The sequence below is a fragment of the Capra hircus genome, chromosome 17 (assembly GCF_001704415.2).
Source record: "Capra hircus breed San Clemente chromosome 17, ASM170441v1, whole genome shotgun sequence".
NCBI classification, from domain to species: Eukaryota; Metazoa; Chordata; class Mammalia; order Artiodactyla; family Bovidae; genus Capra; species Capra hircus.
Window position 1 is genome coordinate 56603421 of NC_030824.1, and position 16320 is coordinate 56619740.

General features: G+C 39.2%; 1 protein-coding gene across 1 annotated transcript in view; it reads left to right on the plus strand.

The window, feature by feature from the left end:
- SMARCA5 (SWI/SNF related, matrix associated, actin dependent regulator of chromatin, subfamily a, member 5) overlaps nucleotides 521-16320 on the plus strand; it is a 35743-nt gene continuing 19943 nt past the window's right edge. The window contains exons 1-8 of the mRNA XM_018061569.1: nucleotides 521-1155; nucleotides 4960-5034; nucleotides 8414-8580; nucleotides 10609-10709; nucleotides 12434-12534; nucleotides 13306-13485; nucleotides 14765-14920; nucleotides 15019-15150. Of these exons, the coding sequence (XP_017917058.1) occupies nucleotides 979-1155; nucleotides 4960-5034; nucleotides 8414-8580; nucleotides 10609-10709; nucleotides 12434-12534; nucleotides 13306-13485; nucleotides 14765-14920; nucleotides 15019-15150 (1089 nt within the window). The 5' untranslated portion in view covers nucleotides 521-978. The remainder of the gene's footprint in view (nucleotides 1156-4959; nucleotides 5035-8413; nucleotides 8581-10608; nucleotides 10710-12433; nucleotides 12535-13305; nucleotides 13486-14764; nucleotides 14921-15018; nucleotides 15151-16320) is intronic.

Here is a 16320-nt window from a genome sequence, read left to right on the forward strand (position 1 = left end):
AGAGAAAATATCGTTTAACTCTGTAAGAGAAGTAGAAGGAATTTAGAAATGATTCTTATAGCTAACGTGTAGACAAAAAAATATTACACTAACGGGCCCTTTTGTTTAGACAACAAAACATAAGAGACGTCAACTGGGATAACTAAACCATCTTCAACACATTGGCGTCACACCTATGAGCGGCGGCAGCGAAAGTGTTAAGGCCTGCACAGGCCTCTATACTGCAGTAGGCGGCGCAAAACCTGGGCAAGTTTTCTCGGAGTGCCGCAGATCCCTGCCAAGCAGAGCAGACCAGGCGCCGGTGGACCCTGAGCCGTTAAGAACGCCTGGAAGACAGCGCTCGCGTCATGCCGGGAAGCCGACGCACAAACCTACGTCTCCAATCTCTCCCTCGAGGCCCCGCCCATTCCTTACCCAAGAGCTCTCTGGGGCCTCGAAGGAGGCGTGGCCCAGGGCAAAGAGGGAGAATGCGCATGCGCACTCGGAGCCCAGTCATGTAGCCAACTATCAATCTCGCGAGTGTTGATAGTCGGTGGCGTAGGTAGCAGACCTGAGTGCTGGCGAGATAGATGATATCTACCAGAGGAAGAAGAGGAGGCAGCTAAGCCAGTTCCCAGTCTCTGTCCCTCCTTTGCTTTCCTTTCTTTTTCCCTCAACCCTCCGCCCTCCTGTGAATCAGCCAGCCTTCCCTGACCTCAGTGACCCGAGTGGCCCCGCCCACTCTCGTCGACGTGATTCCCGCCGTGGGGTAAAGCGCCGGTCGAACCCGGAGCCCCGCGGAAGAGGAGGGCGACCAGAGGGGGAGGTTGCTGGGCCTGGTTTGGGCTCGTCGCCGAGCCGCGGCGCAGGGGGCTTTCAGGTAGTCCTCTCGCTTCTCCATCTGCTCGTTGCGACGCAGCCACCCAGGCCTAGGCCTCCTCCTCCTCCTCCCTGCCGGACCCGGCCTCTGGCAGCAGCGGGTGACGCAGACGGAACATCATGTCGTCCGCGGCCGACCCTCCGCCACCCCCGCCTCCCGAGAGCGCGCCTTCCAAGCCCGCAGCCTCGGCCGCCGGCAGCGGGAGCAACAGCAGCAACAAAGGCGGCCCCGAGGGCGTCGCAGCCCAGGCGGCTCCCTCCGTGGCCAGTGCCGGCCCCGCGGACTCGGAGATGGAGGTGAGGGCGGCTCGTGGTGTGGAAAGAGGGCAGGATGGGGAGGAGGAACTGGTTCCCTCGCCTCTGTGCTAGTGATGAGACGCAGAGCCAAACTTCACCCCTTCGCACTCCAACTCGGCCTCAGACCGTTTGGGTCGGAAATGATGCTCTCACCCTTGGGCTTAAGCTATCCAGGCAACCTCAAGTGGATTTCTGGCACTTCACGTTTATATTATTTGTCTCTTTGGCGAACCTTGCCAAATCCTCGAACGCTCTTATTAGACACATGTTCTTGATTACTGAGGCCGAGTGAGGATCTACCCTTTTTTTTTTAAGCTGGACTCCCATAATTCCCTCGCTCATCTCTGAATCTCGATTTTACTTTCCGCTAAACTTGGGGAGAGGGCGAGGGAAATTTCCCTCTATGTACGGGGGTAGACAGGCGGGGTGGGGAAGGCATTTAAAAGCAGCGCATCCGAGGACTTGGGCCTCCTTTTCTTCATCCCGTTCTTTGCGGGGGCGGTATCTGTTTCGCAGAAACAATGGCGAGGGCTGGATGGCCGAGGGCGCAGTGGGGATAAGCGGGGCACAGCTGCTCCCTCGGAGGGAGAGGAGGCTCCTCCCAGGCACTGTTCCGTGGGGAAGGGAAGCGACCAAGGCGGCGGCAGCTGTCTTGAACCCCCATTTCATTTTGTGGGGGGAGTGATGGATGGATGGATGAATAAATTAGTGAGTGAGGGGCGGTTAGTTTGCTTACAGACCAGCGCATTTCCTCTTTGGGGGCCTTGGCCTTATTTTGAAAATTGGTACCGTTCTCTATGGCTCCCTACTTTCTGGGCTGGGGCTAGTGGGTCAGGGAATGGTAACAGTACTGCGAGGGTGGAGAGATTGGGGAACTGCCAGGCGGGTCTTTTGGGTGTGCTCCAAGGTTTTGCGATGTCTGGGAACAAAGTGTTGCTTGCTCCTTCCAATTTTATTCTTGGCCTTCGATCTGTTTTGAGATATTTTATAGTCGCAACCCAGAGATTTCTGGAATTTTTCCATCCTTGGATAGATTGAGCAAAGGTAATACTGCTCTGAAAGGGAATGTTGCTGCAGAATTAACACGATAAGGAAATGGTAGGGCAGTTTACCATAGAGCGTTTGGCTCAGTAGTTTTATTTGGGTGCTGTACTAGGTCATAAGTCAGTTCAGTGGAGTCCTACTCTGTGTAAACCAGCGGCCTTATCTAGGGTGAGGTAATGTGTTATTAGTTTTTGAAAGAACTTTAAAGGTAAGGGTGGGTTTTGGTGGAATAGGACCTCTGGTATTCAAATTTCAGCGACTTGAAATTTGTTTTCAGTTCATGTCAGTGTTGCTTGTTTTCTTTTTCTTTAGGTTTTAAATGATTGTTTTGAATTGCTAGGGTTAACTTGGATTCCCGCTTCCTTGTTTAAGGGGGTTTGAAAGTTTGACACTGAAAGCAGTTGTGTTAATACGCAGTTCTCAGGGCTTCCCAGGTGGCGCTAGCGGTAAAGAACCCGCCTGCCAGTGCAAGAGACAAGAGAGACGCGGGTTCGATCCCTGGGTTGGGAAGATCCCCTGGAGGGGAGGCATGGCAACCCACTCCAGTGTTCTTGCCTGAAGAATCCCATGGACGGAAGAGCCTGGCGCGCTACAAAGAGCCTGGCGAGGTGGCAGAGTCAGACAAAGCTGAAGCGACTGAGCACGCACGGCACTTCTTTGCAAATTGCTGTCCACTGTTGTCAGCCTCTCGAAAGAGGCTATCATTCGAATTTTGGAGTAGCAACCAAAGTCTCAGTCTCACTAGAAGTGTTAAGGAAATATCAGAAAGCGGAATAATTTAAAGCCTAAACTAAATGTTTTGCCTTTCAGTTGCTGTTTTTAAGGTAAAGTGGAATTAGAGTTTAACTATGAATAGTAATGTTGTAACAAGTACCGGCTGTCAGTAGTATTTTTTCCAGATGGGGAAATTGAGTCTTGTAAGTAGAATCTGTGATAGAACCCACATCTGGCTCTGAAGCTGACCCTTCCCGGAATATCTTTCCCTGTCATATTTTTACCAAAAATGTGTTGTTTAACAATTTCATTTATTGAAAAATGGCTTCATTATTTTTCTTCTTCTCAGGATAGTAACATCAGTGATTTTATCTTTTACCAGTCTTTTCACTGACTAGTTTTTGTTTTTTTCCTTCATATTATAGTATGGTTTTTTTGTTTGTTTGTTTTTAAGCTGCATTTTTCCAAAATCATTTATTTTCTGACAAAGCCCACTTTCCTTGGAACATTAGTTAGCTTTCCTATGTATTAGGTTATTTTTTTTTTTTGCTTGGTATTGGTAGGTCATGGGAGCAGTCACATTTTTTAATTAGTATGATCTTTTTGGCAACCTGAATGGGGCCTGTCTTGGTTCATTCTCATTTCTCATACCTACCTGGACTGATAGGTAGGTACACTATATACCAATAGCCATATGACCTTAAGAGTCCTAAACCCAAATCTATTGCCTGTTTTAGTTAAGACTGTGAAAGAAATAATGACTGCTATTGGAAAGCACATCTTGACTCTGTTTAGAATATATTCGACTTTTCATAGTATCCCAGTACCATTTTGTGAATTATTCTAGGTAGGTGGCTTTGTCACTTTTACTCTGGAGACCAGAGATTGTGATGAGCTTAAGGTTACACAAGTTCGTAAAGGTCTTAGCACTGAAGATAGACTTAAATTTGGGTCATTTGATCTCTTATATTAGTGCTGTACCAGGCCCACCCCTCAGCTTTTTAATCATAGGTAAGAGATCCAACCAGTCCATTCTGAAGGAGATCAGCAGTGGGATTTCTTTGGAAGGAATGATGCTAAAGCTGAAACTCCAGTATCTTGGCCACCTCATGGCGAAAAGTTGACTCACTGGAAAAGACTCTGATTCTGGGAGGGATTGGGGGCAGGAGGAGAAGGGGACGACAGAGGATGAGATGGCTGGATGGCATCACTGACTCGATGGACGTGAGTCTGAGTGAACTCCGGGAGTTGGTGATGGACAGGGAGGCCTGGCGTGCTGCAATTCGTGGGGTTGCAAAGAGTCGGGCATGACTGAGCGACTGAACTGAACTGAACTTTGTTACAGTATGTAGCACCACAGATCACTACATCTTTAATGAAAATTGTACTTTTCACCAGCTGTTCTTGTGTTCTTTTAATGGATGAGCGAACTTTGCAGTGAAGTTGGTGCTGTTTTTTTGGTTTTTGTGACTTTCTGAATGTCAGGGTGAATAAATTTGTAAAAATAGCACATTTATTATCAGTTGAGTATCAATTGATTACCTTGATTATCAAGGAATCAAACTGTAGTTAAAGTATTCACTTTAGAGTGCATGATGAATTTTTTTAATGTTTTAGAAGATGGAAATCAGGGGGACTGTGTGACTTCCCAGGTGTACATTTGGGTAGTACTACAGTAGATACTGCAGTTTTATTAAAAGGGAACATTTCCTTCACAGTTTATATTGTTCAATTTGGCTTTATAATTTTTGATTAGAAAACAAAACATTTGCTTTAAGTATTTTTGTTCTAGGATGTTGGAGATAATAACCTTGTGCTTTAATCTTGGCAGTGGGCATGAGGTTTATGTATTTGGGTTAAGTGAATTGTTATTATTGTCGTATTTTGCATCAAGGTTTCCTATCAGATAGGATGGCAGCCATTTAGGTATCTAGGAAGTTCAGGACAGGAGTGTATTACTTTGAATGTGTTTTGGGCTGAAATCAGTGTAATAATGATATGTTGAGTATTCTTGAAGAACAAACCGTGGTTTTTCCCTCTTACCAGGAAGTATTTGACAATGCATCTCCTGGAAAGCAAAAAGAAATCCAAGAACCAGATCCCACCTATGAAGAAAAAATGGTATGTTCTAGGTATATGAATAGAGTCATAATAGCTTTTTATTAGGTGATTAAATTTACTAAAGTTGAGGCACAGATATCTAATTTAAATATGTGTACTATGGAGTACTGTAACTTTTTTAATCTTACTCGACTTACTTGATTAAAGCAAATGCAGATGTATTTCATGAATTCACGTAATATGTAAATATGTGGATTATATTAATACTCCTTTTTAGATTTAGCATTGGGAGTGAGATGAGTTAAAAGACCAGAGAAGTAACTATTCAACATGTGTTTATTCTTCATCTGTCTAGCATTGTACTCTACTGTTTATAAAGCGAGTAATGCATGTATAATTTATAATAACATATACAATATATTATGAGCTTCCCAGGTGGTTCAGTGGGTAAAGAATCTATCTGCAATGCAGGAGACACAGATTCGATTGCTGGTTAGGGAACATCCCCTGGAAGAGAGCATGGCAACCCACTCGGGTGATCTTGCCTGGAGAATCTCATGGACAGAGGAGCCGACAGACCATAGGGTTGCAGAGTCTGACATGACTGAAGCAACTGAGCACGCTCTCATGCACATATGCATACAATATATAATACAAAAATATATAGTAATAGTATTTCTTGCCCAACAAAAGAGAATATGAATATTATACTTGCAAAAGATCCAGCTCACATTTCACATCCTCTTGGGAATCTTTATTTTACTATGAGTTAACCAGTACCTACAAAGAGCTTTGAATTTAAGTTTAGATTAAATAATAATGACTAACAGTGAATGAATAGTATGTACTGGGCCTTGTTCTGTGTGCTTTATATAGATTAAACTTACTTAATTTTTTTTAAATCTTAAAAAGTTAAAGTGTAAGAATATCATCACTGCACAATACAGTATCCTCCTTAAGAGTGGAAACAGTGTCTTAGTCTCTCTGTCTTCAGCATCCAGAATAGTATCTGGCACATAGAATACTGATTTTAACAAGTATTACGTTCCCCTTGTTCTTTGACTTTCTCATCAATATCAGCAAATATTTTTGAAATTTCTAAAATGGCTTCAAAGTCCTGAAAGTTTGCATATATGTATCTGTATACACATATATAATGTGCATAATGTATATTGTAATATGTAAAGTATAAGTGATGTATTACTCTATGATTTCTGTTATGTTTTGTATATATACATTTTGTGTACATCTGTAACTATCCTGTCACCTTTCTTTGCTGTCACTCTTATTTGAAGAAAAGATGTTTTTCCATTTTTACTTTTCCCATTCATTCTTCTAAGCCTTCACAGCTTAGATTCTGTCATTAACACTATATTAGTGATTCTCTACTGATCTTAGCCAAAAGGCTGAGAAGTGATGCACTAGTAACTTTAATGGACAATTCTTTGGCTTAGTTTTAGTTTCATTCTCCTTATTCATACTTGTATTTGACCCCATTGGCCACTCCACAAATTTTTTTCTTGCCTTCAGAGACCTTTTTGCTTTGATGATACCTTATTTGATTATTCATTTGTCCTTCATTACATTTTGAATATTTGTTCTTGGACAGTTAGCCTTGTCACTGGTTTTCATCTGCCACTTTTAAATGAGTACTTCTGAATATTTATCTCTAGCTCAGATGCCTCCAATCATTGTATTTTCATTTGCTTGTTGAACATTTAAATCCCTTTGGTAAGTCTTATTTAGGAGTATCCGAAGTTGAATTCATTATCTGTTTCCCACACAGTTATTTAGTGTTCTCTCAATGAATGGAAATTTTTCTTAATAAATACCCAAGCTGTTTATAACAGTGTGTCATAGTCTTGGCAGATTTAACTTCATAAATATTTTTTTTATCTTTTACCCGCCACTCTAGTTCATTATTCTTCTGTTGCATGAATTATTTCATTGGCATCTTCATTTGGCTTGTTTCTCATGATCTAGCTTCTTTCTGATCTGTGTTTTTGTAAAGTCTATGACACTGATCTGATTATATAATGGAGGTTTTCAGTGGTTCTTTACAGTGCTTCTCATCTCCACAGCTCCCTTTATTGCAATTTTTTTCTCACTTCTTACAAATTTTTCAGTCTCCTGCTTTAATTTCCTTTTTCAAAATCATGACCTTGACAAGCAGTTTTCTTCTGAGCAGACTCCTTATCATCTGTTAGATCCTATTCATAAGTAAGTCTTAGAATACCTATGATCCTATTCATAGGTAAGTCAGTGAGAAAATCAGTGAGAGAATTTTGGAAATTATGAAATCTTCTGTAGAGCTTTCGTGAAGTTTATACTTCGTTCTTTAAGGTAGTAGTCTCAGACTTGACCTTGTAGAAGATAACAAAGATTTTGGATATTTCTGATCTAATGGATCATGAACCACAGTTTGACATCTAGAACCATTAAAGGATCTTGAGCACTAGAGAGGTGTGGTCACCGTGTGCCTTCAGTGTCAAATTGGGCTTCAGTTTTACACTGGTGTGATGTTTAGAAATTATGTTTTCATTTAAAAAGCACATTAGACTACCTCTGGTGTTTGCTAGGTAAAATGTTTTGTGATTCATTGTAAAGTTGACATTTTAAACATTTATGGGTAGAGATACTGAGTAACAGGCTTCTCTGTTTATTGAACTCTTGTCTTCTTGTTTCTGCTTATTTAAAATCAAAGTATTGATGTGTCTGTAAAAAATCTGTTGTCTAAAGGCTGTAGATTTCTATTGTTCTTTTTTATAAGAACTTGATTTCAAGGTCTTAAGTTTTTTTGGTCTTCTGTTCTTTTTGTGTGATAATAGGAAACACTCAAAGCCACAGATGTTAGATATAAAAATAAGAAATGGTATTAAGAACTACATAGGGTTAATGAATATTTCATGAACTTAATAGATGTTTTTCAAGCCTGATAGCTTTTTAAAATTTGTCACAACATTTTTCCCTCTTCTGAATAAGTATACCTGTATTGCAGTGTCTTTATTTTTTTATTTGATATTTTTTCTTCAACTACATTCAAGTATCACTGACACACAGTAGTTTTATGTTTTTAATTCAGTGAGTTTTGGCAAATAGTTGAGGCCGTTTAGACACCGTACAGTCACAGTGTAGACCAGTTCTGTCATCCCCCAGACATTTGCTCGTCCTCTCATCCCTGACACTTCAGCTCCCCTTTCTGAGACATCACTACTTAGAATTTCATATAGAAAATCACTGTTTGGAATTTGGATCGTATAGTGTGTAGTTGCATGCTTGCTTGCTTTCACATAGTATCATACTTTTGAATCTCATCTATGTTGTAGCATGTAGCAGGAGTTCCTTTTTATTGCTGAGATTGTTGTATGGAGACGTTGAAATTTTGATTTCTGAATTTGTATTGATACTTTGATAAAATGTGTTTTCATATTTCTTCCAGCAAACTGACCGGGCAAATAGGTTTGAGTATTTATTAAAGCAGACAGAACTGTTTGCACATTTCATTCAGCCTGCTGCTCAGAAGACTCCAACCTCACCTTTGAAGATGAAACCAGGGCGCCCACGAATAAAAAAGGATGAGAAACAGAACTTGCTATCAGTTGGCGAGTGAGTAATAGTTGATACTTAACAGCTGAACCAGAATTATTTTAGATAGTCTTCATTAGAAGCACAAAATCATTTTATTAAAAAAATAGTTAGAGTGCTGTTACTTATTTGGCCCAGTTGGCTTGGTAGGATATAGCCATACATGTATAAATAAATAAAAATAGGCATAATGCTTTATTTTTATATAGATTGAGTAGGGAATTCAGATGTTACCTTCTCCTTGGAGTGGAAACAAACGCAAAGGTTAAGTGGCCTACTTAATATCGTCTAGAAGGAATTAGAACAATCTGACTTTGAACTTAGATCTGACTTGGGGCATTCTCTAGTCTCCTAAACCACATACGTGGATTGGGAGTACTGCTGTTATCTGAAGTCTGTGCTTGTTTATAGATAATATGATTTATGTCATGGTAGTCTACTTAAAATTTTTGTTAAAAACTTAGTTTCTTTATATAAAAGGAAATGTCAAGTTGTATGATGCCATTGTTAGGTGGTGGTGCAAAATTTGTAAAGTAATTCTTACATGTTGAATTTATAGATTCTTTCTTAGAATTTGTGCTGGTTGGATAACTTAAGATGTTTGGTGGTGGTTTAGTTGCTAAGTTGTGTCCTACTCTTGGGATCGTATGAACTGTAGCCTGCCAGGCTCCTTTCTGTCCATGGGGTTTTCCAGGCAAGAATGCTGGAGTGGGTTGCCATTTCCTTCTCCAGGGGATCTTCCCAACCTAGGACTCGAACCTGGGTCTCCTGCATTGCAGGTGTATTCTTTACCAACTGAGCCATGAGGGAAGCCCTAACTAAGATGTTTGGTTAGTAATAATGAATTTAGGGCAACCTCGTTGCTTGAAAGTAACCATTAATTGAAGTAACAAAGCATATGCCAACTTTTATCTTTAGTTTAACAACCGTAATAATCAGTCATCTTGATAGTATATTATGAAGGAGATTTTATTTTTAAAAAAAAGAGCAAAGTTAAGTTTCTCTCTTGGTTTATGGAGAGTAACTTGAGGTTGAGGGGTAGATTTTTGAATTAAGTTTTTGTAAGATTGGAATGCAGAGAAACACAAGAAGTAAACACATATGACCAGCAAGAAGGGACTTCCCGGGTAGTCCAGTGGCCAAGACTCCACACCCCTGGTGCAGAGGGCCTGGGGTCCACTCCTGGTCAGGAAACTAGATCCCATATGCCGCACTAAGAGTTTGCGTGCCACAGCAAAGATCAGAGGTCCTACGTGCCACAGCCAAGATCCGGTGCGGCCAGATAAATATGAAAAAAAAAACTACTAAAAAAAAAAATCCTTGGATTTTTATTGCCTTCACTTTCATTTCTGAGGAATGTTTCTCTATCTGGGAAGGCTGATTATCTTTCCCACAAAGCATGTTGTTTTAATAGAAATCAAGCAATAATTTAGATATAGAGATCACAACAGTGGAATATAATCTACTGTTTTCTAATTTAAATGAAAGTATTTGCTGAAAGTAAACAAGTATAAGTGGAAACTTGAAAACTGGGGAGTAAGTAGTTTTACTAACCTGAGTCCTTAGAGATTAAGAAATCTGGCAATATTATACCTACAAAAAATTAGTTTTTAAGAGACTGTATCTGACTTGGTTGGGATGTAAAATCTGGGCATGCATATTTAAAAAGCTTCAAGTAATTCTGATGAATCTCTAGTTAAAGAGTCATTGCCTTAAGCCCTAAGTCTCTGTTCTGCAAATTCTGCAGCTTTTGGTGAAAGTTGTAGTTTTTAAAATGTGATTTCTGGGGGAACTATTTTTGGGGTGGGAGCAAAATACTTCACATTAAAATATAAACTATGAGGTTTTTCTTACTGCATATTTCATTGAAATTAGATTATCACATTTATGTTTATCAGGTTCTGGTTAACCTAAGGTATTACTCTATAGTCTTAATTTACATGCCTCTTAAGATACTGTGAAATATTGGTCAGCCTCTTGACTACTATGTTGAAAGCTGGTAGTTAAAGCCAAGACTCAAATCGCTTGATTTTCTTTTACACTTGGCAGCTATCGACACCGAAGAACAGAGCAAGAAGAAGATGAAGAATTATTAACAGAAAGCTCCAAAGCAACCAATGTTTGCACTCGGTTTGAAGACTCTCCATCATGTATGTTATATATATTTAATTACTTAATCTTTAAAACATCTACTTGTAGCCTTTGGTTAATGTTGGGGTTTTTCTTGGCTATAATTTATAAAGGGAATTTTAAGTAATCTTTGAAATTTATTGATTGTGAAATGAACTTCAGATACTTTTTTGGCTAGAAGTGATAGTATATCATTATGATAGTGATGCTGTATTTCAGAAGGGCATAAATCACCATTGTGCTTGATGTTTCCTGAATGTATATGTAAAAATGGGAATGGAATTTGCCATATATTTGCCCTAGAGAAGAAAGATGTGTAGGAAAAGGTAGTTATTAAAGACTTTGTTACTCATCTCCTGATTTTGTCTTTGTTTTAAAGTTTATAAATGGTTTCCCAAAAGAAAACATGGTTAACCAGGTTTAGGTTTTACTTATATAATCTCGGGTTTCCCGAGTGGCTTTAGTGGTAGAGTCTGCCTGCCAGTGCAAGAGACTGGCCCATGGGCTCGATCCCTGGGTCAGGAGATCCCCTGGAGGAGGTCATGGCAACCACTCTGGTATTCTTGCCTGGAGAGTCCCACGGACAGAGGACAGTCCATGTAGCCGTGTCAGGCTGCAGTCCATGAAGTTGCAGAGTCGGATATGACTGAAGCGACGTAGCATGCGTGCATGTATAATCTTGGTTGTCTGGTGGCACAGTTCTTTTACTGAGCCCAGTAATTTTTTTTCCCCTGATCGTTCTCTTTCTCACTTGGTGACAAGTTTGTACGATCATAGTAGTTGTGAGGAAAAGAAAAATTTATAGTAGTACAGGATTTATAATTTGGATTGGATGTTTTAATAATTAACTGTCATCTTGAACTCTTAGCAGACTAAACTTCAAGGAGGGTAGGATCTGGTTAGAAATGCATTAGTCTGGTTAAAGTGGTATCTCCAGATTTTTTTTTTCTTTTGGCTACAGAGTACCCAGTTTTCACTTCTTATTATGAAGCTAGAGGCCAGAGCCAGATTTGTGGTGCAGAGAGAAAGGAAATTTGAAGTATTTGAGTTGACTCTTTCTCACATTCTTACGGTGTAACCAGTTTTCCTAGTGTTGACTAACATTTCGTCTCAGAGCAGTGTTTTCAAAAGGGATGGAATATAGAATATACATGTATTTTTTTTTAAGTTGGGTTATTTGTGATCCATATACTTAGTAATTATTCTGGGATGGGAAATGTAAACCCTGAAAGATACCATTTCTCTTTGTAGGATCTCTTGGAAAAGCAAAGTAAGGAAGGGTAAAGGAAAAACAATCTTTTATTAATAATTTTTATTTATTTCCCCTTTGTTAAGAGAAAAACACAGGCCCCAGCAAACCTCTGTTTTGGTCATCAGGGAAGGTGAAAACTCTTGGTTAGAAACACTTGCGCTGACATTGAGAAAGGAAATAGGCCGGAGAGTCTCTAGAACCGATACATGATAACATAAGGACTGAGCGGCTGGGGGCCTCAGATGCCTTCCCCCTTCTGTCGTGTTTCTTGTCTTCCATATCCATCTGCTCCTTCTCCGCGCCACACCACAGCAGCTACCTTTCCTGACTTGGAACTTGCCACATTCCCGTTCTTAAAATCTAATGAACAAGGCACAGTCAAAATAAACGTGTGTAGGCCCAAGTTAAACCTCTGAGTGTCAAATGAAGGAGGGGCTGCCCACCTGTATTCTTGTCTTTAAAATGTGCATGTCATTTTTCTTTTGTTCTTAGATGTCAAATGGGGTAAACTGAGAGATTATCAAGTCCGAGGATTAAATTGGCTCATTTCTTTGTATGAGAATGGCATCAATGGTATCCTTGCAGATGAAATGGTATGTGTTTGATAGCTTTTGTAGAAGTCCACGTTTTATAATTTAAAACCTTGTATACCATTTAGATTTATAAAAGTTAAGACTTGTAAGATATAGTTTATTGATTATACTGTAGACTGTTAGCAAGCTAATCCTGTGTCAGACTAATAATTAGCTCACTTTAGTTGCCTAAGTGGAATCTAAATCTATACTTCAATTGTGAGGAATTATTATCTCTGAAAGTGTAATAAATTTAAAAATACTACGTTTTGAGAAGCATGCCTTTGGTTGACTTTTGTAATATGATTTGGCCATCTCCCGTCGCTCCCCCCACTTCTCTGAGACACAGGGGGGATTAGTTGGACGTCATCAGTAAATATTTTCTCTGTGATGGCACCTTGTACCATTCTATCTTGTAAAATATTGTATCTTGTTTCCTATTTACTAGTTATATAGTGAATGTTTTAAGTTTCTCTATAGCTACAGTGCTAAGGCACTTGCTTGGAGAAAGTAATGGAGTCAGAAGAAATTGGTTCTGGTTCTAGCTCTGCTGGGTGACCCTGGGAAAGCTTATATCTGAGCTTTGGGGGGTTGGTAATGGTACATCCTTCACAGACTGGTGAAGGTTAAATGCCGTAACACTTGTCCACTTGACACAGGTCAAGTTTCTGCTATTTGTTAGGTGTATATACAGCTTTTCTTTTAAATGTTTCTGTACCAGTCAGGAAATAATAAATACGGGAGTCTGTTTTGTTCCGTGTTTTATAGCGTTGTGGTTATTGTCTCTTTCAGGGCCTGGGAAAGACGCTTCAAACAATTTCTCTTCTTGGGTACATGAAACACTATCGAAACATTCCTGGTCCTCACATGGTTTTGGTGCCTAAGTCTACGTTACACAACTGGATGAGTGAATTCAAGAGATGGGTGCCAACACTTAGGTCTGTTTGTTTAATAGGCGATAAAGAACAGAGGGTAAGTTTCATATTTTGTTACATTGTTGATATTAAAAGAATTTGAATTTAGTTTTGGGGAAAGGGGATAACTAGAGGAGGGATAAAAGAAGAGAAAGGGTCCCAATAATAAGCCTGGTCTTCATAAATATCAGTAATTTGTAAGTGGAATATTATCTTGATGGCTAAGATTCATACTGGGGAAAAGAATTGTAGACTGTAGAAAGCTATAAGAGTATAGTTTGTTCCACCTGCTTTTAGGGGGTGGTTATAAAATTGAAGGCTTTATTCCCATTCTAGAGCAGTTTCTTCATAATAATGTAAGTAGTAGAAATGTAAATAGTAACTTGACAAGTTGGTATCATATCTATCAAAATAAGTTAAAATATTGATCAGTTGACACATCCTTTGGGGGAGAGGAAATGGAAGTAATGAGGGCTTCCCTAGTGGCACAGTGGTAAAGAATCTGCCTGTCTATGCAGGAGACATGGGTTGATCCTTGAGTCAGGAAGATGCCCTGGAGAAGGAAATGGCAACCCACTCCATATGCTTGCCTTGGAGATCCTGTGGACAGAGGAGCCTTGTGGGTTACAGTCCATGGAGTCACAAAATCAGGCAACTTAGTGACTAAAATAGCACCACCAACAATGGAAATAATTGACACTATTAAGAATATAAAATTTGGATTAAAAAATGGACTCATACTGTGTTGAAGGACTGTGTATTAAGTTTTGTTTTCCCTTCATTCCGCTATCAGTACGACTCTAGATTCCTTTTCTCCCTTTTTAGCTACTTCGGGTATTTTAAGTTTCAGAATCCTTACTATGCTTTGAAACCCAGTGGTTTAACCAGTCTTTGCTTTAGTTTCTTCACCTGTAAAATGAGAAAATTCATAGCAATGTCTTAAAAGATCTGTAAACTTAAAATGAATGAAAATGCTTACTGCAAACTAGTCCTTAGTCCTTATCTATCTTTATGTCAGAAAACTCTTTATCCTTTTCTAAACCTGTGTCCAAAAAATTTCAACACTTAGTGGAATTGTGGAAAGAAGACATTTTAAGAATTCGTCTATCAACTTTTGCACCAAATAATTTTGTCAGTTATTTATTACATGGCTGTGACATAGGATTAATGAAGTTACTTTGAGCTAGTTGTAGCTGCTTGTGTACTATAGGTAACTCTTAATTCTTTTTTAGTATTCCGCCCTCCCTCCCGCCCCCCCGCCTATGCTCTTGTTATCAATAAATTTAATGTATAGTTTATTTCTGCATGATAGAATTTTTTTTTCTTTTGTTAAACAGGCTGCTTTTGTCAGAGATGTTTTGTTACCAGGAGAATGGGATGTATGTGTAACTTCTTATGAAATGCTTATTAAAGAGAAGTCTGTTTTCAAAAAATTTAATTGGAGATACTTGGTTATTGATGAAGCTCACAGGATCAAAAATGAAAAATCCAAGGTAATTTGATATTTAGATTTGAAAATCATTTGTGCCTTCATTTAGAATTTGATCCATATGTAGACTACTCATTCTAATGGTGAATTTGGTTCTTTCAGTTGTCAGAAATAGTGAGGGAATTCAAGACTACAAATCGACTATTATTAACTGGAACACCTCTTCAAAACAACTTGCATGAACTTTGGTCACTTCTTAATTTTTTGTTACCAGATGTCTTTAATTCAGCTGATGTAAGTACTTCTTACTATTTTCTGGTTGGAGTAGTTTTTTGATACTTAATATTTTTGTAATAGAACTGGCCTGCTTCAAGAAACATACAAACTTATATAGAAAGAGATGAGAATTTCGGTAACCAGAGGTGGGAACCAGGGGAGAAGCAGAACTGGATGAAGGCAGTTAAAGGGTGCAGAGTTTATTGTACTTATTTACCTTCCACTTACAAGATTATTAAGTATTTAAGATGTGCAGCATGATAAATGTAACACTGCTGCATGTTGGATATGAAGATTGTTAAGAGTAAATAATGACTAAAAGTAAGTAACAGTAAATCCTGAAGTTCTCTTCACAATATTTTTTCTGTTTATCAAAAATGGTATATCTGTATTAAGTGATGGATGTTCTTTAAACATTGTCATTGCGCTGTACACTTCAAACCTCATCCAGAGCTGTCAGTTTATCTCAGTAAAACCAGAAAAATTAAAGGATTTGGCCTACCTTTTCGTACTGCTTGAGATAATCGTCACTTTTCACACTTTTAGGTAGTTAGCTGCCTGTAACCTACCAAGTTTCGTTTGCATCCTGAGAATTTACTTTTGTGCCTTTGATTTCAGTCTCATTTTTGAAATCATGGCTTGTTCTCTCTGGAATGTCGTAAATTCACATTCTTATTGAGTGGTCACGTTGGCGTGACACTGCTGTAGGTGGACTGCTTAAGTTCTTAAGGTGGTGCTCAGGTTATTCCCCAAGGGAATTTGGGGACTTCTGTTGCCTGAGTTTTAAGTCCCCAGGATGGCCTCTTCCCAGGATGGCCTTCAAATTTGGTGAAGTCTGTCTAGCCATATTTTCTGTGGTCAAGCATAGAGACTAATCCTTACTTTTGATAGGTTATTTGTGGTGATAGAAATGGTTAATTAATTGAACTCTTGGTTGTATTTAGCAAAATGTACATTATGTCGACAGTCTATGCAATTAGTAATTTTGGTTTTCTGTCAGGCTCGACTTCATTTTTGAACCTTTGCTCCCATTTCTGGAGTGTGTGAGTGTGTGTGTGTGTATGGCTTTGAAGAGCTTATTCAAATAAGTTCCCAAAAGGTGTTAATTTTGATTGGGTGTGTTATGTAAGGATCATTTTAAGAGTAGATTTTATTATTTTTACGTTTTAAAGTCTTTTGAGAAGATTG